The sequence below is a fragment of the Ailuropoda melanoleuca genome, chromosome 11, assembly GCF_002007445.2.
Source record: "Ailuropoda melanoleuca isolate Jingjing chromosome 11, ASM200744v2, whole genome shotgun sequence".
Taxonomy (NCBI): Eukaryota; Metazoa; Chordata; class Mammalia; order Carnivora; family Ursidae; genus Ailuropoda; species Ailuropoda melanoleuca.
Window position 1 is genome coordinate 40,191,255 of NC_048228.1, and position 25,363 is coordinate 40,216,617.

At 40.7% G+C, this 25,363-nt stretch overlaps 1 protein-coding gene across 5 annotated transcripts in view; it reads left to right on the forward strand.

The window, feature by feature from the left end:
• ABCG2 (ATP binding cassette subfamily G member 2 (Junior blood group)) overlaps nucleotides 1–25,363 on the forward strand; it is a 127,584-nt gene that overhangs the window by 50,358 nt on the left and 51,863 nt on the right. Inside the window, exons 1-2 of one of the 5 annotated variants that reach the window (XM_034671542.1) lie at nucleotides 12,322–12,658; nucleotides 14,000–14,126. The exons of 1 other annotated variant lie outside the window; for it this stretch is intronic. In XM_034671542.1, the coding sequence (XP_034527433.1) occupies nucleotides 14,113–14,126 (14 nt within the window). In that variant the 5' untranslated portion in view covers nucleotides 12,322–12,658; nucleotides 14,000–14,112. Of the gene's footprint in view, nucleotides 1–12,321; nucleotides 12,659–12,804; nucleotides 13,113–13,999; nucleotides 14,127–25,363 lie in introns of those variants that run through there. 3 more of the 5 variants (XM_011232212.3, XM_034671544.1, XM_034671545.1) reach the window with 3 other exon arrangements.

Sequence of the window (25,363 nt, forward strand, 5' to 3'; positions counted from 1 at the left end):
AATTACTAACATCAGTTGGGACAGTACTACTAATTTTATAGAAAAAAACATGTTATAAAAGAAAACTATGAACAATTATCCATCAACAGATTAGATAACCTAATTAAGAGGGACAAATTCCCACAAACATAAAATCTGCCAAATGAACTCACGAAGAAGTCGAAAGAAAAGTTGAGGGGCACCTGGGTGGCTCAGTTGACAGTGTGTGTTACTCCTGATCTCGGAGTTGTGAGTTCGAGCCCCACGTTGAATGTAGAGACTACACCCAAAAATAAAATCTCAAGGCAACCCTCTTGGGTCCCCTCCCTCTTTGGGAGCTTTGTACTATTGCTCAATAAACTTTGCTTTGCTGTCCACCAAAAAAAATGTAAAATAAAATCTTTTAAAAAAGAAAGAAATGGAAAACCTGAATAGACCTAAAACTGGCAAGGAGATTGAATCAATAATAAAAACCTCACAACAGAGAAAAGAAATGGACCAAATAGCTTCACGGGTAGATTCTACCAAATATTTAAAGAACACCAATCCTTCTCAAACTCTTCCAAAAAATTAAAGAGAAGGGAACACTTCCTGACTCTTTCTGTGAAGTCAGCATTCAGATACCAAAATTACATAAAGACACTAATCTGCCCCTCCTCCCCCACTCGTGCGCGCTCTCTCTCAAATAAATAAAAAAAAAATTGAAAGCATTCTTTTTTAATTTTTTAAAGATTTTATTAATTTGACAGACACACAGCGAGAGAGGGAACACAAGCAGGGGGAGTAGGAGAGGGAGAAGCAGGCTTTCCGCTGAGCAGGGAGCCCAATGCAGGGTTCGATCCCAAGATCCTGAGATCATGACCTGAGCCAAAGGCAGATGCTTGATGACTGAGCCACCCAGTCATCCCTGAAAGCATTCTTAAAAAAAATAATTTGTGGGGAGGGGAGAGAAAAGGGGAATATGAATAAAATTAAGATTGGCTACTAGTTGCTGATCAGTGCATTAGGGCTCATCATATTTTTTTCTGCTTGTGAAATGTTTATAATTTTCCATAATAACATGAGAAAGTAAAAAAGATGACAGATATATTCGAGGACTTTTGTTTTCAGCACTTTTCGCAGCATTAGAGACTCTGAAACTACCCAGCTACATAATATCTAAAAATGCTTCATTAAATATTAAAACCCACTTTTAGATGATTGAGTCCACTAGGATCAGTAATGGAGCAAAGACCAAGCAGGTAAGCTAATTCTTGAAGCCCCTGGGGATCTGAAATAATACAGTGGTCTTTGTGGTCTGAGCTGCATTGCATAGAGGGGATGGGGTCAAAATATTGAGTTCACATAAAATGGGAAGCATAATTCCTAGACCCAGGAGAAATATACCCTCAGAAAGGGCAAACTAGAAAGGAAACCCACCCTGCAAAGGTGGACCACAAGAAAACATTGCTATCTTGGCGTACACTATGAATGGACATTTTGAAAAGAAGGAAAAAAGTCCCGTGAGAATTTATAGCCACTGGCCGAATCTTATGCTATTTGGTAGCGGAATCTATATTCTTTTCATGATCCAAAAGCTTGAGCCTATAATTTAACTGTGAGGATGGGTAATATCCCCAGGTGTCCAAGAGAAGGAAATCCAGACTTTTCCAGATGAATGTACCCTGAACTAGGCCTCAAAGAATTCCTACTGGTAGGTTGCCCAAAAAACTTAAAAAATTATAAAACAGACATCAATGAGCAAGTCACAGATAACAGAACCAGAACCACAAAGACTTCAGATATTATAATTATCAGAATTAAAATGAAAAATAATTCTGCTTGAAGTGCTTTAAAATGTAAAAAAAAAAAAAAAGATACTGAAAACAATGAGCAAGAATAGACTATCAAATAATTAGGCCAGTTTGAAGAAGAACAAAATATTACTTTCAGAAATGAATAGGATCCCTAATCATTGAAGTCAAGAATTTGGATAGAAGATAAATACAACTGTATAGAGAATAGAGATGTATCTGAAGAAATTATCTATGATACAACACAGAGAGAAAGATGTGGAAAATATGTGAGGGCTAAGGGATGTGGACGTGGAGGAGTAGTAAGGCCCATCAGAGTGTTCATGTGTCTTCCTGTTACCTGTAAATGGAGCAACCCTAGGCTACATCCCTAGCCAGAGCTTAGTAGTGACATTTTTTAGGATTAACATGATTTAATTCATTATCAGTCTTTTTTTTTTTTTTTAAGCTTTGATTTATTTGCAAGAGAGAGCACAAGCAGGGGGAGTGGCAGGCAGAGAAAGAGGGAGAAGCAGACTCTCGGCTGAGCAGGGATCCTGATGGGGAACTCGATCCCAGGACCCCAGGAACATGACCTGAGCGGAAGACAGATGCTTAACTGACTGAGCCACCCAGACGCCCCCATTATCAGTCATAAATTGCTGAGGAAGGCCAGGATAGTAGCTTCAATCTCACACACTTCTGTTGAGGACAAATGTAATTTAGGGATGGCCTGTTACTGAGCGGGGAGCAGTGGAAGCAGGGAGCTTATCCAGAAGTGTTGAAGACCTTCCCAAAGGCAGCTGGTGAGACCAGGCACCTCACGGCCAAAGGTCCACTCCAGCGGCTCTCAGCGCCCACTGCCCCCTTTACAGAGGGGAGGCACAGAGACCTCTAGAGGCACTAGGGAGGCAAGATGGGCTAGGGGAGCTTCCCCACTAATGTGCTGTGTGTGTCTCTGCCTCAGTATCCCCAATCACACAACACAGCCACACATCCCTTGGCAGAGTTGAACAGCACTGTCTCTCACCACCTCCATTTGTAAGTGGCCAGCCTCATCCCTGCCTTAGGCTTCAGACAGTGAGCCTGACTCTGGTCCTCTGCTTTGTGTGGTTTGAGTTCCTTTTATTTTACTACCATTCCCTGCTTCTAGACCCCAGTCCCTGAACCTGCAAGCTTTAATAAAATTCTAACCATTCAGGGTTTCTTTCATGGAAATAACTGTCTTGGATGTGCAACTGCCTAGACGTTCTTTGTTTTTCTTTTTTTATGTTGATATGTGTGGCTCAGGGGGGTGAGCAAATTCATTCCACCTTCTTTGTCCAATTTTTTTTTTCTTAACAGTTTCTACAGGAAATAACGGTGTCTTGTTTCTTACATCAGCACGAATGTAGAGCCAAAATGTGAGCCGAAGTTGTTTACTAGCTGTATCACCTGGGGTAATTACGCTTCAGTTTCATCTGCAACATAGAGATTTTAATAGAATCCAGCTAAGGGCATTGCTGTGAAGATAAAGGGAGGTTTAAAAACAAACAAACAAACAAAAAACCTCACAAAATGTAAAGGGACTTAGAACACGCCTGGCAAGTAGCAAGTACTTAATAAATACTAGCTGTTATGATTGGCATTGGGTAAAAATCGAAGTTACCTTATGTTTTCCAAATACACATGATTTTATTTTTATTCTTACTCAACCCTGTGACATAGGTATTATCACCTCTAATGTGAAGAAAGAAATTGAGGCACAGAAGTGTCAAATAGCAAAAACTCTCGAGGTGAGATAAAACTTGGGTCCATCTAGATGGGCTGTGGCTTTGTCACACATAGAATAATGTGTGTATGTTTACTGGGTTCTGGGCGAAGTTATACGTGCTTGGCTTTGCTGACATCATCTATCATATTAAGCATGATGGCCTGATGTGAAAGAATTCTTTTCTTTTTTTTTTTTTTTTAAAGATTTTATTTATTTATGTGACAGACAGACAGCCAGCGAGAGAGGGAGCACAGCAGGGGAGTGGGAGAGGAAGAAGCAGGCTTCCAGCGGGAGGAGCCCGATGTGGGACTCGATCCAGGAACGCCGGGATCATGCCCTGAGCTGAAGGCAGACGCTTAACGACTGCGCTACCCAGGCACCCCTGATGTGAAAGAATTCTAAGTGTAATGAATCATGTGTCATTTAATGCTCATTACACTTTGACTTCATTCACAACCAAGAACAAATTCTTTCCTCTGCAGGCAATTAAGTGTTTATAGAAGTCAGTAATGTATCATGTGAAAGAGGTCATGTGATGAAACCCTCTTTCATATTTATAGCATGGCAGATTCAGGTAGGCGTGGAGAGGCCCCTGAATTGCATATAATAAACTTGCTTTTATTATTCAGTCGATAAATATTTTTTTTTTATCATTTATCTGTTGTGTTCAAGGCTCTGAGAAAGGCAATATTTAGGACATACACAGAGGGGGAAGGCATTACTTTCTCACAATTTGCATTGCTGCCACCATAAGGTTTTCAGGCTTCTCAGGTTCAAAATCTGGAAGTCAGCTCTGGCTCCTTTGTCTTTCACCTTCTGTGTTCTATCAGTTACCAGGTACTATAAATTCCTCCTTCACAATGTTTCCCTCATGCCCCTTCCCTCAAAATTTTCCCACCATTGTTCTAGTTCAGTCTTTATTTTGTTCATTTCCAAACTGATTTCCCCATTCATTCTGTAGGGAACAGATCAATCGTTTTAACACTACTTTGACAATGTCATCCCTCTACACTGAACTTTCATTAATTTCTCACTCTCAAGATGAGTTTATAGTTCTTAGCTTGGCATTTAAGGTACCCACAGTTTGGACCCAGAAGACTCTCCCGGACATATCTCTTAATATGTTACTGAGAATACAACCTTTGAGATGCTTCTTGGGGGATAAGTTCCATGAGTAAATACATGTTCTGCAGTGATGAAATCTACTTAATTAACTTGTTTTAATCTGGCATTTCTCCATCCTTCTATTCCTCATATATCCATAAAGTCTTTTGTTTAAACTTTTTAAAAAAAAAAGTGTATTTATTTATTTATTTAAGTAATCTCTACACCCAGCGTGGGGCTTGAACTTGCAACTCTGAGATCAAGAGTCACATGCTGTACTGACTGAGCCAGCCAGGCACCCCATGTTTAAGTAAACTCTTTAAAAAATATATTTTTTAAATTAATTAAATAATCAGAGAGAGTGAGAGAGCACAAGCAGGGGAGCAGCAGGCAGAGGGAGAAACAGGCTCCCAGCTAAGCAAGGAGCCTGATGCAGGGCTCGATCCCAGGACCCTGGGATCATGACCCGAGCTAAAGGCAGATGCTTAACCAACTGAGCCACCCAGGCATCCCTAAGTAAACTTTTTTTAAAAAAGATATTTATTTATTTATTTATTTATTTATTTATTTATTTGAGAGAGGGAGAGTAAGGGAGAGGGAGAAGCAGACTCCCCACCGGGCAGGGAGCCTGACACCGGGTTCCATCCCAGGACTCCAGAATCATGATCTGAGCCAAAGGCAGACGCTTAACCAACTGAGCCACCCAGGTGCCCCCCTAAGTAAACTTTTTAATTGGAGTGTAACATAGATCCAAAATAAGTACAGAACATCTACATAAACCACTTAATGTATAGTTATACGGTGAATATACCTGTATATCTGCCGTGCAGATCAAACACATGTATATACATATATCTGTATACACATTTGTTTGTTTATTATCAATACCCCCAAGTCTCCATGCTCCACCCGAGTCATTGTCCCTTCCAAAGGTAACTACTCTTTTGACTTCTATCACTGCACATGAGTTTTATCTGTTTTTTGTTTGTTTTTATGGAGAGATAACTGACATATAACAAACGTATGTATTTGATCTGGGCAACAGATAGACGGGTGTTTTCACCTCGTAACTGCACATCAAGCTCTTTACTGAGATTTTGCGTACTTATTCTGGATGTGTGTTATACTTCAATTAAAAAGCTTACTTAAATGAAAGACTTTATGGATATGTGAAATTTTGTTTGTTGCACTTTCAACATTTTTTAAAAGATTTTATTTATTTTAGAGAAAGAGAGCGAGAGAGACAGAATGAGCAGGAGAGGCAGAGGGAGAGGGAGAGACAGAATCTCAAGCAGACTCTGTGCTGAGTATGAAGCCCCATGTGGGGCTCAGTCCCACAACCCCGAGATCATGACCTGAGCTGAAATCAAGAGTTGGACGCTTAACTGCTCCCCTGACTGTGCCACCCAGGTGCCCCATGAACTCTCAACGTTGAACCTTTTAGCCTGTTTTGCAGGGTTAAATGTTACATCCTCTATCCCACTTTCTGACTGCAGGTTAATTGTCCGTACCTAATCATGCATATTTTTTCCCTTGCTGCTCATTTTATAGGGCTTGGTTATCTCTGTGAACTTTATAACCAAATGAATTATTTCTTGTTTGGTATCTTGCCTGCCATATAAAGCAATTTATATGAACCCAGGTAGTCTGGGCTCTTACCACCTTACCTCCACCAACACACACACACAGAGTCTCTTTCTATATTAATGCCTCCTTCTGTTCTCTTCTCCATGACTTTAAGACTTTGACAATTGGTTTAGGCGTTTCCCTTCTCTCGAAGATGGTCACTACCTCGGCAAAGTCTGTGGTTATTTACTTTTATATATTTATTTAAAAATATTTACTTGAGAGAGAGAGAGTGCACAGCAGGGAGGGGCAGGGAGAAAGGGAGAGAGAATCTGAAGCACACTCCGTGTTGAGTGGGGAGCCTGGTGTGGGACTTGATCTCAGGACCCTGCGATCATGACCTGAGCCAAAACCAAGAGTCGGACGTTTAACTGACTGTGCCACCCAGATGCCCGTATTTATTTATTTTTAAGATTTTATTTTCAGGTAATCTCTATACCCAATATGGGGCTCAAACTCACAACCCTGAGATCACGAGTTTCATGCTCCACCAACTGAGACAGCAGGTGCCCCCAAATCCGTGTTTTTTTAGATGATCAACCTGTCACCCTAGCTTCTGTGGTCTTTATCTTCTCAACTTCACCCTGAGGGTATGCAGGATTTTAAAGATTCCTTTCTCCCCTAAACCCCAAGATTCCAGTTCATTTACTGGTTGTTTAACCAGCCACCACTCTAGGTTCTACTGAGGAATTCGAAGTTGTAATTAAAGTCCCAAATCAGTTGAGTCTGAAATGGTGAGATTATCAAGGTGTGCCTGGCTTAATTACATGAACCCTTTAAAAGATGGAAGGGGGAGTCTGAGAGATTTGAAGTTTGAGAAGAGCCTACTTTAAAGATGAAGGGAGTCACATAAGAAAGAATGTGGGCAGCCTGGAGGAGATGGTTGACAGCAAGGAAACAGGGACCTCAGTCCTAAAGCTCCAAAGAATTGGATTCTGCCAATAACCTGACCTTAGGACCAGATTCTTCAGAAATGAGCCTTCCCTTCAGGTTAGAGCCCATCTGGTTGACACTTTGATTAGGCCTTGTGATACACAGAGCAGAGCCTAGCCTAGCCGCCCTAGATTCCTGACCTCTAGAATTGTGAGATAATCAGTGAGTGTTGTTTTAAGATGCTAAATTGGTAGAAGACAAGTGTACCCCCCTTCCACCTCCATAATGCTACTGTCATGTCTAAACCCTGCAACCTTATCAAAACCTGGAATGCCAGCCTTAAATGCCTGTTCAGTGACCTCACCCTCAAGTTTCAGCTCCTCAGCTTCCCCTCCATAGGTTCCCTTTCAACCTGTCTCTTCCTGGCTTTACTTTCTTATGATGAATCATAAGATTCACACTCAACCCCTTGCTCCATGTCTCTATGCCTTACCCACCCAGCAAAACCACATTCTCGAATTTATTCAACCTAACCTTCTCTCCTTTATGAATGGGAATTCTTTGTGAATGGAAAAGCCATGCCCACTCATGGCTTTGATGCTGCTACATTTATAGAATTCAGTGTTAGGTGTCCTTGGTATTGCTGTGCAGTCTCTCTAGGTCCCTTATTATTATTGGGAGGACACATTTTCCCTCCACCAATTTAGATCCAGTGGGGTCCAGGAGGAGCTGAAAGTTAACTGATAACAGATTAAGTATGAAAGATAAGGTCTTCAATGTAAAATAATATTCATACCAACTCTGTGGGGCTGGGTGGTGATGTGAGGAACAAAGGCAAAAAGAAATGAGATAAAATTAAAGAGATAAAATTAAATTTTCTGCCCACTGACAAATACTTGAGGCAGGCAAAGTACAGTGTTCCTCCAGGAGCTCCAATCTGAATGTTAATGCCTTGCTAGAGGGAAAAACAACCTTATCTTGAAAATAGCTAGGCCTCCAGGATTCTGTGAGTCTTCTTTAGTGTATGAAAATCCTTTGGAAACTTCCCTTGGCTTTATCTCCCCCAATTCCATAGTATATAATCAGTCACTCCTCACAATCCCTGGGCAGTCCTTTCTGCCCACAGGTCCTGTCCCTGTGCCTTAATAAAAATACCTTTTTGCACTCAAGACATCTCAGTAGTTCTTTCTTGGCCTTTGGCTCTGAACCCCAACATTTCCACATCAGGTGGGTCCCTACATTAGCATCCTGTCTATTTCTTTAGGGCTTTGTGGTAATGGCTTCCCAAAGATGTCATGTCCAAATAGCCAGAAGAGAAATGTGTTAGTTGCCTGCCAAAGGAGAATTAAGGTTGCCAGTGAAATTAAGGTTGCTAATCAAATGACTTTAAAATAGAAAGGCTATCAGGGCTTAGCCAGTGTGTCTAATATAATCACAAGAGTCCTTCAAAGTAGAAGAGGGAAGCAGAACAAAGAGATATGATAATAGAAGCTGCTGTTGGCTTGGAAGCTAGGGGAATGGGACCATGAACCAAGGGATGCGGGTGGCCTCTAGAACCTAGAAAAAATTCCAGAAAGGAATACAGACCTGCTGGCATCTTCGATTCTAGCCCAGTTAGGCCCAGTTTGGACTTCTGACCTATGGAAATGTAGGATAATATTTTTGTTGTCTTAAGCCATTAGGTTTGAGGGATTTTGTTGTGGTAGCCATGGGAAACTAATACAGATCTATTCTAGGGGTTAGCATTTTCTCAAATCCCTTGTCTCTGCTTTTACCCATACCTTCGGCAGATCCTCCAACTTCAGAAAGTACATTTCTTTCAATTTTCTTTCTTTCCCTAATTAAAACATTTATCTGCATGAGGACTCATCCTCACTCCCTTCCCTTCTGACACAATTAAAAACAAGTTTCCTTTTCTAATGCTAATTCCTCTGGATTCCATTTCCACTCCCTTCTTAAGGGACCTGAGTACACTAATTAACCACCTTTTCTTCCTTATGACTTGTTCACTTGGCATGCACACATATTCCAGCCTGCCTAACTTAACCAAATAAGAAATATATTCTTTGAACCCCAAGATGGTTTTAAGAGATACTCCTTTCTCTTACCTTCTTGTTATAGTGAAACCTTTGGTAAGAGTTATCTACACCCTGTTTCCACTCCTTCACTTACTCATCAGTGTTTAAGCCCTTTATAGACTGACCTTTCTCTCGTGGAGTTCATCAAAGGTCTCTGGTAGCTCTGAAAAGAGCCATGGGGGAACACAGTGCCTACAGCCTCTTGCACTGTTTTTTATTTGCTTTTTTATTGTTTTTTATTTGGGAGTAGTTAAAATAAATATACCTGGGCCCATTACAGATGTTATATATGTAACCCAAATGCCCCCAGATCCATAATAAGCCCTGTCTGACACCTGGGCTTGCAAGGGAGAACTGACCCTGAGCAGTTCACCACTTGGAGTAAGCACTAAGGAAGGTACTTAGTCCTTACTGGCCCCTTGCAATTGCTGGCCAGGCTGGTGAATAGACAGAGAGCTCGGGGCAGCTGGGAAAGGCTAGGCAGGTAGATGAAGAGAGCTTCTCATGGGTCTATATGGGAGCTTTGATAGTAGAGTGACTGATTCATGGAGTTACAGGCCCAGGAAGTTTGTTCCTTTAATGAGAATACTGTTTTTGATTTTGCTTTGGTTGCCATTCTTATACCAAGCCGTACCGTTTATCAGCAGTACACGAGTTTGTATCCTTTGCCTGTGTCTGTTGCTGACATCCCACCAAGCACTGATACCCTGGTGAAAACCATACAGGCTGGTCCCTCACTGGTGTGATTATTGGAAAGGCATATTACCACCACCCTCCTCCCCCAGAAAAAAAAGAAAGACTTGACAGTATTTTTGGAGTTTTCAAAAAGTGAGGCTTAATTGATTTCATGAATGAATCTGTCTACTCCCTTCACCCGTGGTCATCTTCCCTATTTGTCTGTTATGTCCATACATACTGCCTACAAAAGCACATGGTGACACCTCACCCCTGCCAGGGCCCATTTAAGATCTTCAACGTGTGTTTCATCGGCGTGGATTCCAGATGGCCCCAAAGCTTTCAAATAGAATTGTAAAGAAATCCTACTTTTGGTAATTCTGTGGTTTGATTGCAAGGCTCATAAAATATGACAGTGACATCGACTAGCATGGAGACAGCCCAGCAGATCAATGTTCATCAGAGATCCAGTCTCCTGTTGCCTTGGTCTGCAACCTAAGACATCAATAGAAAGAAATGGGAAAAAGCCTTACATAGGAAATTTATGAATAAACCACAAATGATCATTGAACATTAAAAAAGTTTCACTAAGTCAAAAAGATGTAAATTGAAACACTGCCTTTTGTTATTTATCAGATTGAAAGAGATTAAAATTATTATTCTATCCAGTATTTGTGAGAGCTCAGGTGAACAAGCGACCTTTTAAATTGTTAGGAGACTGTGAATTTGGCATGAATTATTTTGTGGGAAATCTGGCTATATGTATTAACAGGTTTTTTTTTGTATTAAAATTTTTTAAGATTTTATTTGACACAGAGAGAGAGACAGAGAGATAACAAGCAGGGGGAACAGCAGAGGGAGAGGGAGAAGCAGGCTCCCACTGAGCAGGGAGCCCGATACGGGGCTCCATCCCAGGACCCTGGGATCATGACCTGAGCCGAAGGCAGAGGCTTAACTGACCAAGCCACCTACGTGTCCCCTAATGATTTACTTTTAAACAAAATTCTTTTTTGCAATATAAAAGTTGTATATCTGCATTTAAAAAAAATTTAGAAAATTACACTAAAATAGAACAAAAAAAGAACCATAATGTCACAACCCAGAAAAATAACATTTTCTTGTATCGCCAGCTATTTTCTATGCATAAATTTTTGGTTTGTTTTTGTTTTACATATTGCAGAATGCCATATTCAACTTATTATCCTTTTTTTTAATGTGCTTTTTATCAATTTTAAGTGTATTTTTTCCCCATTTTTATAAGTCCCCTCTTGGAACTGCCTTTAGAATTTGCTGGCAATTTAAAAAGTCTTTACTAACATCAGTAAAGTTTTGTTCTTTAGAGGGTGTTTTTAAATTTTGCAAACAGTTATTAAGAGCCATCTCTGAAAAATTTTTCCCAGTCTTGGCTTAAAGTGACAAATATATTTGTATATGGGTCTTTAAGTGTCTTTAAATGGTCTCAAAATTCATCCAAAAATCAATTTTACTCAGATGTTTGGGTACATCATGGAAATGTAATTTAAAATACTTTAAGGGGCGCCTCGGAGGCTCAGGCCGCAAAGAGTCTGCCTTGGGCTCAGATCATGATCCCAGGGTCCTTGGGATGGAGCCCTACATCCAGCTTCCTTGCGCTAATTGAATTTAAATTAAAAAAAGAAAAGAAAAAAGTATACGGTATGGTATTTTTAATATTCTAAAAAATTATGTATAATCAATTTCTTATTTAGGCTTCCTGGCTGAAACTTCTCCCTGTAGGCTTCACCCCCAACATAGGACTTGAACTCACTGAAATCAAGGGTCACACACTCTACCAATTAAGCCAGCCAGGTGCCCCATGACTAAAGATTTCCTGTAACGGGTTAAGAATTAACAGTAATTCCTAGTGTTGCTTTAAATAACTTGATTTTTGTTTGTAAAAGCAAACCAGAAAATAGATATTAAGTATTAATTTTCAAGGGTAGATGCGGCAGGCAAATTTTGGGAAAGCCATACACATTCATAAAGCCTGATAACCAAATCTTTTCTTGAATATGCACACTTTCCAGCTTTTCCACACGAACAGTATTGCGGAGAAGTATTTATTACAAGAGTGTGCAGAATACAATTAAACCGTTCATACTAATATTTTCATTCAACTCCCCGCTCCAGCCTCTTAGATTCGGTTCCTGAACGGCGTAAGCACCAGTTTCTCAGAAGCTCATTCAGTAAAGACCTACTTGCTCTCGGGGTGGGTAACGTGTGTGATAGGAAAAAAAAAAAAAAAACCCTCGGTGTCAGCGTCCCCCTGAGCTTAGGGGCGCGGGACACAGACAGTGATCAAATTCATCCGGGCTAGAGAGGTATTGATCAGCCCGGGTGGCGTCCTGAGATGACCAGGGCTAATCACCTCTTCCCATTCGTACAAACCCTGGAGGCGGTAGTTTGGGGTTTGTCCATGCGCGTTTCGGGATAGTCATCTCCGTGACCTGGGCCCCGCAAGAGGGTGGCCGTCGATCCAATGCCCCGCTGGGGGTTAACCCATCCGCGCGCTCCTCCCCGGCGCAGGGTGCTTTATCGCGGCCAGGCAGGCGGCGCTACTCCTGTCGTCTGCCTCCGGCCTCCCACCCCGAGGGAGCCGCCGCCCTGCGCTCTTCCCGCCTGCAGCCGGTGGAGAGCGAGGCGAAGCCCGCGTCGGCGCTGCCTGCGCTCGCCTCCTGGCCGCCCCAGCCCGCCGCCCGCCGCCCGCCGCTCGCCGCTCGCCGCTCCTGACCGTCACTGTGCCCCCGGGCGGGCGCCTCCCCAGGCCACTAGACGCGCGTGTGAGTGCCGGCCCGCCGGGAGCGCGCGGACACCGTGGGTGGGCTGTCGCCGAGCCGAGCGCGGCGGTCAAGGAAGGTCGCCCCGCGGGATGGGGGATGGGGGATGGGGGTCTGCCGCGCGCGCCGGCTGTGTCCTGAGTCCTGCGTCGTTAGAGACCGAGTCCAGAGCGCCATGAGGCAAGAGGGAGTCCCGGACCGTCCGGCAGAGATTGGGAGTCGCGGGAAGGAAGCAGCCTGGAAAGGAGCCAGGGAGATTTTGGAAAAGCTCTTCACGATTTAGAAAGCACAGTACAGATGCTTGATGCCATTGTTAGGCGCTGCTTCCTTAGGGTATGTTTGGAAGGTTTGGCTGACTCAGCTCAGCGTCTATATAAACGATTGTTAGTGCTCTGACTCTGAGCACACGGACTCTGAGATCGAAGACCTCGGTTGAACTGAACCTCTGTTAAGCCGAGTGAGTAAATGGTGAAACCCAGTTGGGATGTTGTGTTGAAGGATTGGTGGGTATTGCATGGCCCTTTGGTAGGAAATAGAAAGAAAACCTCAGTTGAGAGGACTAGGTTTTAGTTAGTCCTTCCCAATTTCATTTGAAAATGAGTGTGAAATCCAAACTGAGAATTCAGACCGGTTTTTCAGAAATCAATGCCTTCGTGCAAACTGCTTTTGTGTCTGGTGGTGTGTGTTAAAAACCAGTTGGTAAAACTCCTGCCTTTCTCCAAATGTATGAAACAAGAGTTGATAGATGGATAAAAACTTACCGAGCACGGAAGTTACTGCAAGGTAGGAGAGAAATTTGTTAATATTAGTACTTTTAAAGGGATCAACCAGTATATTTTATGTCTTTTTCTTATCTGCAGGGCATAAATTTTTGTCCACAATTTTGGATGGCTTGCTGAAAAGTTATTGAGCTCCCTTTTGTAATTTTTTTTGGTGGATAGTTGGTTTTTAATGATTGACTTCAAAAAATTAACCAGCTTATGCAATTATTATTAAAAATAATACTAAAGCGGGGCGCCTGGCTGGTTCAGTTGGTCAAGCATCTGCCTTTTGCTCAGGTCATGAACCCAGTGTCCTCAGTGGAGAGCCTGCTTCTCTCTCCCCCCCCCACTTGTGCACTCTCAAATAAATAAAATCTTAAAAAAAAATAGTACTGAAGAAGTTAGAACAATACAGAAAAATACAAGACCATAAAATTAGATTGTAAATTTACAGTTAAAAAAAATAACTGTAATGTTGCCTATTTTTATTTTCTTCCTAATAGTGGAAATATAAAAGCTCATTCCACTTTTAGAAAAAAACAGATTTATAGTAACAAATGTGTATCTGTTATCTTTGTTGCAGACCCTGAGCCTTCAGCAAGAGCTCCCTTAGGAAACACATTCTTTTGTGTTAAGATGCTATTAAAATACACTTACAGCCAACATCTATTTCTGCGTTAATTTTATTAAGCATCCATGAAACATTTGAGGTGAGCATAAGTATTCCAAGCGGAAGATAAAATACAACCAAGTGTAAAGGGAAGCGCGTTAAAATGGACTTGGACAGATGTTGTGCAAATTACAGTTGCATCCTGGAAGCCGTAGTAAAAAGGAATGATTAGTCACACAATTCAATGAGGATAAAGGAGGAAACCTACCAGCTCCATAGAAAAGCTTTTCCTGGCATTTACAAAAGATGCAGAGGAGACTAAATGGCAGTGGGAGAGCATCCCATGCCCATCCAGGTGGTACATGCAGTAGTGCATTTTCTAGGACTCTTTGCTCTAGTTGGAATTTTCCTTACCCTAAGGGTTATAAGAAATCCTTGTTGGGTGCGGAGACCCTATGGTCACACATGGCACTGTTTGATGGTTTGGGGTTTATTCGGGGATAAATCTAGATTTTATAGAGGGACGGGTGGATCTAATGTTCTTTAAATTCCCTATATTTCTCTCTGTCAGGACTTTTTGATAGAAGTTTAGCAGCAGTTAAAGGTTATATCAAGAGGGAAGGCTTAATCTGTGTTGCTTACTGGGATAATAGGTTAGGGTTGAGATTTTTTAGTGAAAATTAAAGAACCCTAATGATGATCATCACTATAGGATATAGGATATATGGGTCTACCTACAGGAAGCTGACATTTATCCTTCAAAGTATCAGTTCCCAGTTCACTCTAGGCTGTGAACCAGTGATCATAAAGTGTCTTGATGGTTTGGGCTTCATCTTTTTCCCCCAGCACAGCTTTATGAGACAGAGCTCACATATCCTACAGTTCACCTGCTTAAAGTACAGTTGGTAGAACCATCACATTTCATCATCCTCTCCCCTCAAAACCTGCTAGCAGTGACACCCCCTTCTTGTGATAGCCCCCCCCGTAGTTTTTTTGAAGCAGATATTCTACTTCACTGAGAGACTGTTAGAAGGCCGATGTCTTAATTTTTGAGCCACACCATTAGCTTATTCATAGAGATAAATATTCATTCAGAGAATCATAACATTGGAAGTTAGTAGTGCACTGGTTGTTTAAAAACCCAGGTGGGTGGGTATGAGTAAAGCAAAAGTGCTGTTCTCCTCATGATTCCAGTGAAGTTTTGTTTTGACAAAGGGGTGGAGTAAAATCTTGGCAAGGTCTGAAACCCATTGAATGAGGCTTCTAGCACTTATCATTAGCCCAATCTCTTTGGTTTTGCAACTGAAAAAATCTTACTACTCTTTAGGCTGGGAGCTGATTGGAGATTAGTACTTGGGGTCAAGTAGTATTAGGTAGTTGTGATTTCACTGGTATTAAGTTCTGCAAGTTATCTGGAAGGGTAAAATTGGAAGTCTGTTCCCTGGAGCTACAGACAACCCATTGTATTCTGACTCATAGGTAGATAACATATCTCCCCACCTCCCCAGGGAGATGTGTTCTATCTTACCTCATAGAATGCCATCCCAACCCAGAGGCAAAGTAAGTGTTCTGAATTTTTCAACAAAAAGCAGATTGCTATGTTTTTCTCCCTTCACTATTTCCACCTATATAAGTGATGTGGTTTGGAATACAGGTGTGGTTTGCTGGGGTGAGGTCTGGAGCCAACGACCAAGAAAGAATTCTTGAGACGTCTTTTGTCCAAAATGGTAGTTTTATGAAAGCACAGGGACAGGACCTGGGGGGCAGAAAGAGTTGCACCAGGGTCATGGGGAGGAGAAATTGATTAAATACTTTGAGGTTGGGGGAGGTAAGGGAAAAAGGAGGTTTTCAAAAGAACTTTCATATGCTAAAGAGGACCTACAAGATCGTGGAGGCCTTGCCATTGTCAAGTTGAGGTTGTTTTTCCTTCTAGCAAGGCATTCACATTAAGACGTGGAGAGCTTCCTGGAAGAATGTCACACGTGTCCCAGTCAGGATTGGTGGGGGTTGCAGGGTGTCAGCTTGTTCTTTGTCCTCAGCTTGCCTTCTGATCCCTCATCATAAGGAAGAGGGGCAAATCACTTCTGGAGAACAGTTTTCAAACGGTAAGCTTCTTGCTTTTCCTTCCTTAGTGTAATAGTGATAGCCCTTAAAGCTTGGCTTCTAGGAGGATCTCACAGCTCTCATTTCAATTGCAGCTCATCATAAATATGCCAGGGTAACAAGAAAAAGATGTTATTGATGTGTTATTCTTAATAAAACAGTGCTTTTCAGAATGCATATAGCGGTGACTGGGTTTGTATAGCTCTTGATGAAGTTTTCAAGAACACAGAGGGCATTTTTTAAAAGATTTATTTATTCATTTGAGAGAGAGAGAAAGAGAACAAGAGAGTGCAAGTGGGAGGGGCAGAGGGAGAGGGAGACAGAATCTGAAGCTGACTTTGTGCTGAGTGCGGAGCTGGACGTGGGGCTCCATCTCACAACCCTGAGATCACGACCTGAGCTGAAACCAAGAGTTGGACGCTCAACCAACTGTGCCACCCAGGCGCCCCAAAGATGGCATTTTAAATCTGACATTATGCTTCCATTATGAATATTGAAAAAATATTGGGGTTCTTTCATTATTGATTTTAATTTGCTATTTTGAAGTAATTTTTAGGCTTACTGAAAATTTGCAGAAAAATATGGTACAGAGAATTCCTGTAACAACTTGTATAACTGTAGTAAAATTGTCAAAACTGATAAATTCATATCGGTGCGATACTATAATACTGTTATCAAAACTACACACTTATTTGGGGGCACCTGGGTGGCTCATTCAGTTAAGCATCTGCCTTCAGCTCAGATCATGATACCAGGTCCTGGGATCAAGCCCCACATCGGGCTCCCTGCTCAGCAGGGAGTCTGCTTCTCTCTCTTCCTCTGCTGCTCCCACCGTTTGTGCTCTCTTTCTGTCAAAGAAAGAAATAAAATCTTTAAAAAAACAAAACAAAACAATACACTAAATTGGATTTCACTGGCTTTTCACTGTCCTTTTTCTGTTCAGGATCCAGTCTATGAACTTGTGAAGAGTAATGGTCAGTTATTTTGTAGACTGTTCCTCTTAGTACTTTATGTTTTCTCATGATTAGATTGAAGTTAGGCATTTTGGGAAAAAATACCGGAAGTGCATCATGTCCGGGCCCATGATGTCTTATGCTGATGTAAACCTTGATTAAGGTGCTATTTGCCTTGCCCCCAGTGGAAAGTTTTTTTTCTCTTTGTACTTAGTAGATATCTTGGAAGAGAAACTGGATTGTGCGAATATCCTGTTTCTCCTTAAACTTTTATTCACTAATTTTAGCATCCATTGGTGGAACTTGATGTACATTGTACTACATTGTTCTTATTTATTTATTTAAAAGATTTTATTTATTTGAGAGAAAGAGAGCACGAGTGGGGAGGGGCAGAGGGAGAGGAGAGACAATCTGAAGCAGACTTCGAGCTGAGCATGAAGCCCGACACATGGGGCTCAATCCCACAACTGTGAGATCACGATCTGAGCTGAAACCCGAGTCAGCCGCTTAACCCACTGAGCCACCCAGGCGCCCCTGGACTATATTGTTCTAATGGTGATTAAACATTTTTTTCTCATTTGTTCTATGTTCACTGATTAGAACTGTCTTCTTCCCCATTTATTTATTCAGCTATTTGTATCAATACAGGTTCATGGATATTTGTTATTTTATGGGTTTTTATTTAACTTGCTGCTCAAACTGTTCCAGTTTTGGCCACTAGAACTTTCTTTCAGGTTGGCCTCTGTGTCCTTTTGACAGACCACTTGCTCTCTCAACCCCTCCTAAAGCTTTATCTTTACTTTTTGGTACCATAGAACAGTCCAGGCTCGTTTTGTATTTTCCATGTCCCAATCCTGGAATCAACCATTTCTCCAAGACACTCTGGTTCCTTTTTTTTTTTTTTTTTTTTTTAGAAACCAAGATCTGGTTACTAAGGATGTTACTGGAGTTACTTTGGGCTTTTTAAGTGTAATAAATTTGTGACCTAGCAAGTGCATGTGTACAACGGGGATAATGCTTTAAATTTCAAACATTACAGAGGACCTCATTGTAGTTGCCAGTTTAGGTTTAGTCTCTTACGGGAAATAAATAAAATTGTCAGGGTTTAGAGTTTTTAAAAGTTCCCAGTTTTTCTCAAATAATGACCTGTAAGGGGCACCTGGGTGGCTCAGTCGGTTAAGTGTCATGACCGAGGCCCATATGGGGCTCCCTGCTCAACAGGGAGTCTGCTTCTCCCTTTGCCCGTCCCCCCTGCTTGTGCTCTCTCTCTTTCTCTCTCTCAAATAAATAAATAAAATCTTTAAAAAAAAGTAATGACCTGTAAATGCTTACAAAACAAATAGAATGAACAGACAAACTTATATTTATTAGGCTCTAATAAGAAAGCAGGAATTTTATTGTTAAGTAGCTTAGTTAAATTATATTTTGACTAATGGCTGAATATATGTGAAGGGGACATATGCATAGGTCCTATGTTTGTGATGTGCAAAATGTCTTCAAATTATAAGGAGAGTAGAGGGTTAACTTTGGGTGGGAACAGAGGGAGTCTTAGGGGTGTTGTCCCGTGATAAATGGAGTGGGCTGGAAGGATAGGCGATGGATAAAAGCTGAGAAAGATAGGTGGTTGAGAAGACAGTGTAGTGTCTTTAATTACACTTCCAAGGTGTGCCTGTGTAGGACTGAGATAGTAGGGAGCACAAGATCATTAGAGGAGAGAAGGTCAAAGGGCTGAGGAGGCCAAGGACAAAGATCTTCTATTTGGATTTTGAAATTCACTGCAGCTGCCAAGGTCCTAAACTTTACAATTGTGTGTGATAGTGTAAATCCATCAATGCCTCTTGGAAAACAGTTTACACTTGGATGCTCAGTCAAATGTGGGTCTGTTGCATTTTTTAAAAAAATCAGAAAGCAATACATTATTGCATAAGGAAGACCCCAAGATGGTGGGGTGTTTTGCCATCCGCAAGAGTCTTGTTTATGGTTCTCAGTTTTTAACCAAAGATCTCTCTCTCTCTCTCTCAGATGTCTTACAGGCATCTAAAACTTCCACGTTGGAAGTGTGTCCTTGAGTTTTTGATGTCCCCTCTGTTACTACTGAGGCTCATCCCCTTGTCCAAGCAGGTCTCACCTGCTTTCTTCTAACTGGCCCTTGGTGCTGTGCTTGCCATACACCTGCCAGAGTGATCTTTTAAACATAGTTAAGAATCAGAAGTCTTGCCTAAAAGGCCTCAGTGGCTTCTCACTGATTGTACATACCTCCCATGATGGGTTCTCCATAGCTCTGTCTGGATGACCTTGTCTTTCACGCCCTGTTTCCCAGATCACTCTGCTGCAATGCTGTGGGGGCCCAGGGTGCCAGACTCGGCTTGTTTCCTTGTCCTGAAGACTTCAGCAGTCTGATCCAACTCTGTTACTGAGCAGCCTTTAGACCTGAATATGGTGTCAAGTTGGACACTTCAAGGTGGATCTGTCAAATCATAGATAACGTGAAAACCCATTGACAGAGGACTTTTGAAATGCAAGCGATAATTTATGGAAGTTAAAATTTAGATTTTAAGTTCCCTTTCTAACAATGCTCAGTACTCTTCCTGCTTCTGTTTTCTGTCCATAAGTTTTATAGTAATCACCTGATAGTGACTTGAGACCCATAACTCCTTGTCAGGATTGTAATCTCTTGGTATTGTAGTAAATAGTTGAAGGAGATATGCTTAAACAGCCTGTCCTTGTGACTGCGAGGCAGCATTGGAACTCTCCATTTACTAGTGTTAGCACTAGGGAAAGAATGTAAGAGGAAGGCACTAATTCTTGACCTGAGACTACCTTGGCTTCTCCTAGCATGAGCAATAGTTATAATTGTAGGCAGGTGTCCGGCTGAGGACTTTAGAATTAACCTGTGTACTTTTTCTTATCTGTGTGCAGTTTACATTGTATTATGCATTCTGTTTACAGTAGGCTCTCAGATTATAAGTATGGCAACGAGTAAAATAGAGAAGAAGGGCATTTTAAATGCAGATTATCATTCTTACAATAGATATGCCAACATCTATGGCAGAAGACTGTTCAAACTTTCCAAAAAAGTAAAAATGTGGCTTCACTAGTAGAAAACAAGAAGAAAGGAAAGGTGACATCTGTCCAATCACCAGAATAGGGATAGCTGGAAAGGGGAAAAGAATCTCGTTATTTAAAGCCCCTCAATCACGTTTGAAAGGAATTTTCTAGCTGGCTAAGAGATTATCAGGTCAGATAACAGAGTACAATGGGTTCAAGTGAGTTGCGAAGCCATTTGGGTGCTGCTTGTTATTGTATCCATTATCAGCAGTGTATTCATAATTCAATTCATATTTTGTGTATCTGATTATAAATTTTGTGTTATCTAGTTTGACACTTAATATAAATCCATTTGATTTGAATATGGTAGTGGTGGTGTGTGTGTGTGTGTGCTGTGTGTACACTTCAGTTCCATTGGTTTTGAGAAACTGACTCTACAAGTACATACAGACATAAATGTATAAGGGTTATTTTTTTGCAAATTAATAAATACATGCCTCTTATTTATTAAATCACTGGCTTCAATGTTATGGGAAGATATTTGTAGACCAATTTCAGAATAGAGTTAAAATATTGTGAAAATTGCAGCTTAATAAATGTTTTTGGGGACATTTGGGTGGTGTAGTTGGTTGAACATCTGACTCCTGGTTTCAGCTCAGGTCATGATCTCAGGGTCGTGAGTTTGAGCCCCACATCAGGCTCCACACTCACCATGGAGTCTGCTTGAATTTCACTGTCCCTCTCTCTCTTCTCTCTCCACCACACTCTCTCTCTCTCTAATACATAAATAAATCTTTAAAAATAAGTGTTTTTGAAGTAGGTCTAGGATATAGAAAGGGATAAGAGTACAATTAGGACTAGTAGATGCTCTGGAAGGAAGGAAGTAGCAACAAAGTGGGAAGGTGACTTTTGCGTTAGGGAAATTTAGGTTGTTTTTTATATACAGAAGAAGATAATGCTAATGCAGTGGTAGCAAGACATATGTCCAGAAAGCTTCTGACAGTAGGGAGAGGTTAACATTTACTTGGAGGAAGTTACTTTTGGTGACTCCTCTAAACCCAGTATATGGTCTTAACTGCAGTTCAAGCTCTTTGAGCTTAATATGGTGCTGGGGTTGTTGTATTTTCTTTATTGTATAATTAACTATTACTGTATATTTTTGTTTTGTCTTGGAGTAATGCATTGTTCCATATTGGTGTGAGAAATAAAAAGTTTGTTGTCTGTTTTGTGTGTATGTGTATAATGTGCTTTAGCTGGATGGCGTGCCTTGGTTATACCTGTCTAATCTCTTGATGTGTGACTCATGAGTTTCTGAAGCCCTGCTGTCTCCCTGAGGAAGATTGTTGGAATCCTAGTGAGGAGCCATGCAGCTCCTACACAGTGTGAATCACAGACTTAATCCTAGCACAGTGAAGGCACCCTTGGCACACACTTCTGAATGTGATCGCATTGGTAAATTTTAGCCATCTTCCTTGCATGGGCATGGGTCTTTGGGGCACTTTAGTTCCAGTTGGTGCCTTTTATTAGCAGAAAATCTCACAGCAAATCTCTTAGAAATTTTCATCCTGAGCCAACGTCTTATTTGAATTTGGTATGTTATTTGATTATCTTTCTGAGTCTTAGGAACTCACACTGGCTTCCTCAGTGCTAAACCTTAGGAACTCACAGTGGCTTCCTCAGTGCTAAACCTCAAACGGGGATGGTAGTAGAGGTGATAGCTGGCATTCGAACTGGCATATTTTGGCTTCTGAAGACATGGAGAGATGGCTTAAGAAGTTTATAAAATCAAGATGTAAGGGTTATAAATTACTTGTACCTTGAACTTTTTTGTTTTCACTGCTTTCACCTAATAAGAGATTTTGGCTAATTATTACATTCATTGTGTTCACAGATTAAAACTAAGCTATTTACCTTTAATTTCCTGGGTGCCAGTCTTTAGGTGGTCCCTACTTTCCCAGTTTCTAAAATTGAATGGAGTGTTATGAATGTGATGGCAATAGAGCAGGTTTTGAGTATAGAACCATTACTTAGCTATTACTTTGGTTTCTAGCCACTTTACTACCATATGCCCAGGTGTGGTTTTCTTTTTTGTAATCCTGTGTTGATGTTCCTAGAGCTTCTTCAATTTGTGGCTTAATAACCTCATCAGTTTTAGAAAATGCGTGGTCGTTGTTTCTTAAAATGTTGATTCTGCTTCAGTTTTCCTCTCCCAGGTCTCCAGTTACATGTATGCCAGAACTTTTTCATCATATCCCATATGTTTCTTAGGCTTTTTTTTTTTTTTTTAGATTTGTTTATTTTAGAGAGAGAGAAAGAGAGAGCATGAGCAGGAGGGGCAGAGGAGAGATAGTCTCAAGCAGACTCTGTGCTGGGCGTGGAGCCCGTCGCTGGGCTTGATCTCATGACCCTGAGATCATGACCTGGTCTGAAGCCAATAATTGGATGCTTAACTGACTGTGCCACCCAGGCACCCCCTCTTAGACTTTTTTATGTAGTTTTCATCCTTCTCAGTGTGGAGGACCTTCCCCCCCACCCATGTTGATAATTTTTATCCATGCTTTGATCTGGATGTTTTCTGCATACCAGTCTACCAGTTCCACTAATTCTGTTTTCTAATCTGTGCCTAAACTGCTGTTAAACTCATCTATTTTTGTTTTGTTTTGTTTTAAATATAGATTCTAGTTCTTTGGTGATTATCTTTTCATTTTCTTAAAAATAAAGATGATAAATATCTATAAAGATATGTCAATGTCTGATGACTCTAGTCTGCATTACCTGTGGGTCTCTGTCTATTTTCTTGTTTTTGGAACATTAGGTCTTATTTTCTGGCGTCTCTGGTAATTTTTGATTGAAAATTTGGTTGATGATATCTTTCAGAGTGGATTTAACTTTCTTCTTGCATGCAAATCAAATATGAATGGATCACTTTGAGTAGAAGTTGATCTGTTTCTGGGTTGCCTATATTCTCAGGGCATAGCCCTTCTGGGACCTCAAAAGATTAAGGTTTCCAACTGATAACTTCCAAGTCCAGATTTCACCTTTGTAGCCCTAGTAGGTGTTGATGCAAAATGAACAAAACTTTTTAAGAATTTGAAAGTCTTTTTCTGGTTTTGGAATCAGGGTAATGCTGGCCTTGTAGAATGAGTTTGGAAGTTTTCCTTCCATTTATATTTTTTGAGATAGTTTGAGAAGAACAGGTATTAACTCATTTAAATGTTTAGTAGAATTCTGCTGTGAGGCCACCTGAAACCGTGTTCAATTTGTTGGCATATAATTTTTTATAATAGTTGGAGAAGGATAGGTATTAACTCTTATTTAAATGTTTGGTAGAATTCTCCTGTGAAGCCATATGAAAACATGCTCAATTTGTTGGCATATAATTTTTCATAATATTTTCTTATAATTGTTTGCATTTTTGTGGCGTTGGTTGTTATTTCTCCTCTCTCATTTGTGATTTTATTTGGGTCCTCTCTCTTCTTTTTTGATAAGTTTGACTACAGGTTTATCAATTTTATTAATTTTTTCAAAGAACCAGCCCCTGGTTTTATTGATCTGTTCTCCTGTTTTGTGTTTTTCTTTGTTTCTATATCATTTATTTCTGCTTTGGTCTTTATTATTTCCCTTCTTCTGCAGGCTTTAGGCTTCATTTGTTCTTTAAAGCTCTTTTAGGTGTAAAGTTAGGTTGCGTATTTGAGATTTTTTTCTGCTTCTTGAGATAGACCTGTATTGCTATGTACTTCTCTCTTATGGCTGCTTTTGCTGCACCCCAAGGGTTTTGGAGTGTTGTGTTTTCATTTTCATTTGTTTCCTTGTGTTTTTTCTTTCTTCTTTAATTTTCTGGTTGATCCATTCATTCTTTAGTTGGATGTTCTTTAGCCTCCATGTATTTGTGATCTTTCCAAATTTTTTCCTGTGGTTGACTTCAAGTTTCATAGTGTTGTGGTCTGAAAATATGCATGGTATGATCTCCGTCTTTTTTGTAGTTGTTGCGGCCTGATTTGGAACCTAGTATTTGGTCTATTGTGGAGAATGTCCGATGAACACTTTAAAAAAATGTGTACTTTGCTGCTGTAGGGTGAAATGTTCTGAATTAGATGATCTGTCCATTGATGTCAATGGGGTCTTTTATTATTATATTATTATCTATGAGTTCCTTTATGTTTGTTAATTGTTTTATATATTTGGGTGCTCCTAAGTTGGGGGCATGAATATTTACAATTGTTAGATCTTCTTGTTAGATAGACCCCTTTATTATGATATAATGCCCTTCTTCATCTCTTGTTACAGTCTTTGGTTTAAAATCTAGTTTCTCCACTAAAAAAGAGAACTATAAGCCAATATCTCTGATGAACATGGTTGCAAAAGTTCTCAACAAAATACTAGCGAATTGAATCCAACAGTACACTAAAAGAATCATTCACCACAATCAAGTGGGATTTGTTCCTGGGTTGCAAGGGTGGTTCAGTATTTCCAAATCAATAAGCCTGATACACCACATTAATAATAGAAAGAATAAGAATCATATAATTCTCCCAATAGATGCAGAAAAAGCATTTGACAAAGTACAGCATCTATTTATTTTTAAGATTTTTATTTATTTATTTGAGAGAGAGAGCACAGGCAGGGGTGAGGCAGAGGGAGAGGGAGAAGCAGACTCCCCACTGAGCTGGCAGCCCGACGTTGGGCTCAATCCCAGGACCTGGAGATCATGACCTCAGCTGAAGGCAGACACTTAACCATGTGAGCCACCCAGGTGCCCCTACAGCATCCATTCTTAGTTAAAAACCCTCAACAAAGTAGGGATAGAGGAACATACCTCAACATTAAAGGCCATATATGAAAAACCCACAGCTAATATAATCCTCAGTGGGGAAAAAAACTGATCACTTTTCTTCTATGGTCAGGAAAAGACAACGATGTCCACTTCCATCACTGTTTTTTAACATAGTCCTGGAAATCCTAGCCTCAGCAATCAGACAACAAAAGGAAATAAAAGACATCCAAATCAGCAAGGAAGAAGTCAAATTTTCACTATTTGCAGACAGCTTACTCTATGTAGAAAACCCAAGACGCCACCAAAAATTTGCTAGAACTGATACACAAATTCATTAAAGTTGCAGGATACAAAATCAATGTACAGAAATCTATTGCATTTCTCTACATCAATAATGAAGCAGCAGAAAGAAAAATCAAGGAATTGGGGTGCCTGGGTGGCTCAGTTGGTTAAGCCTCT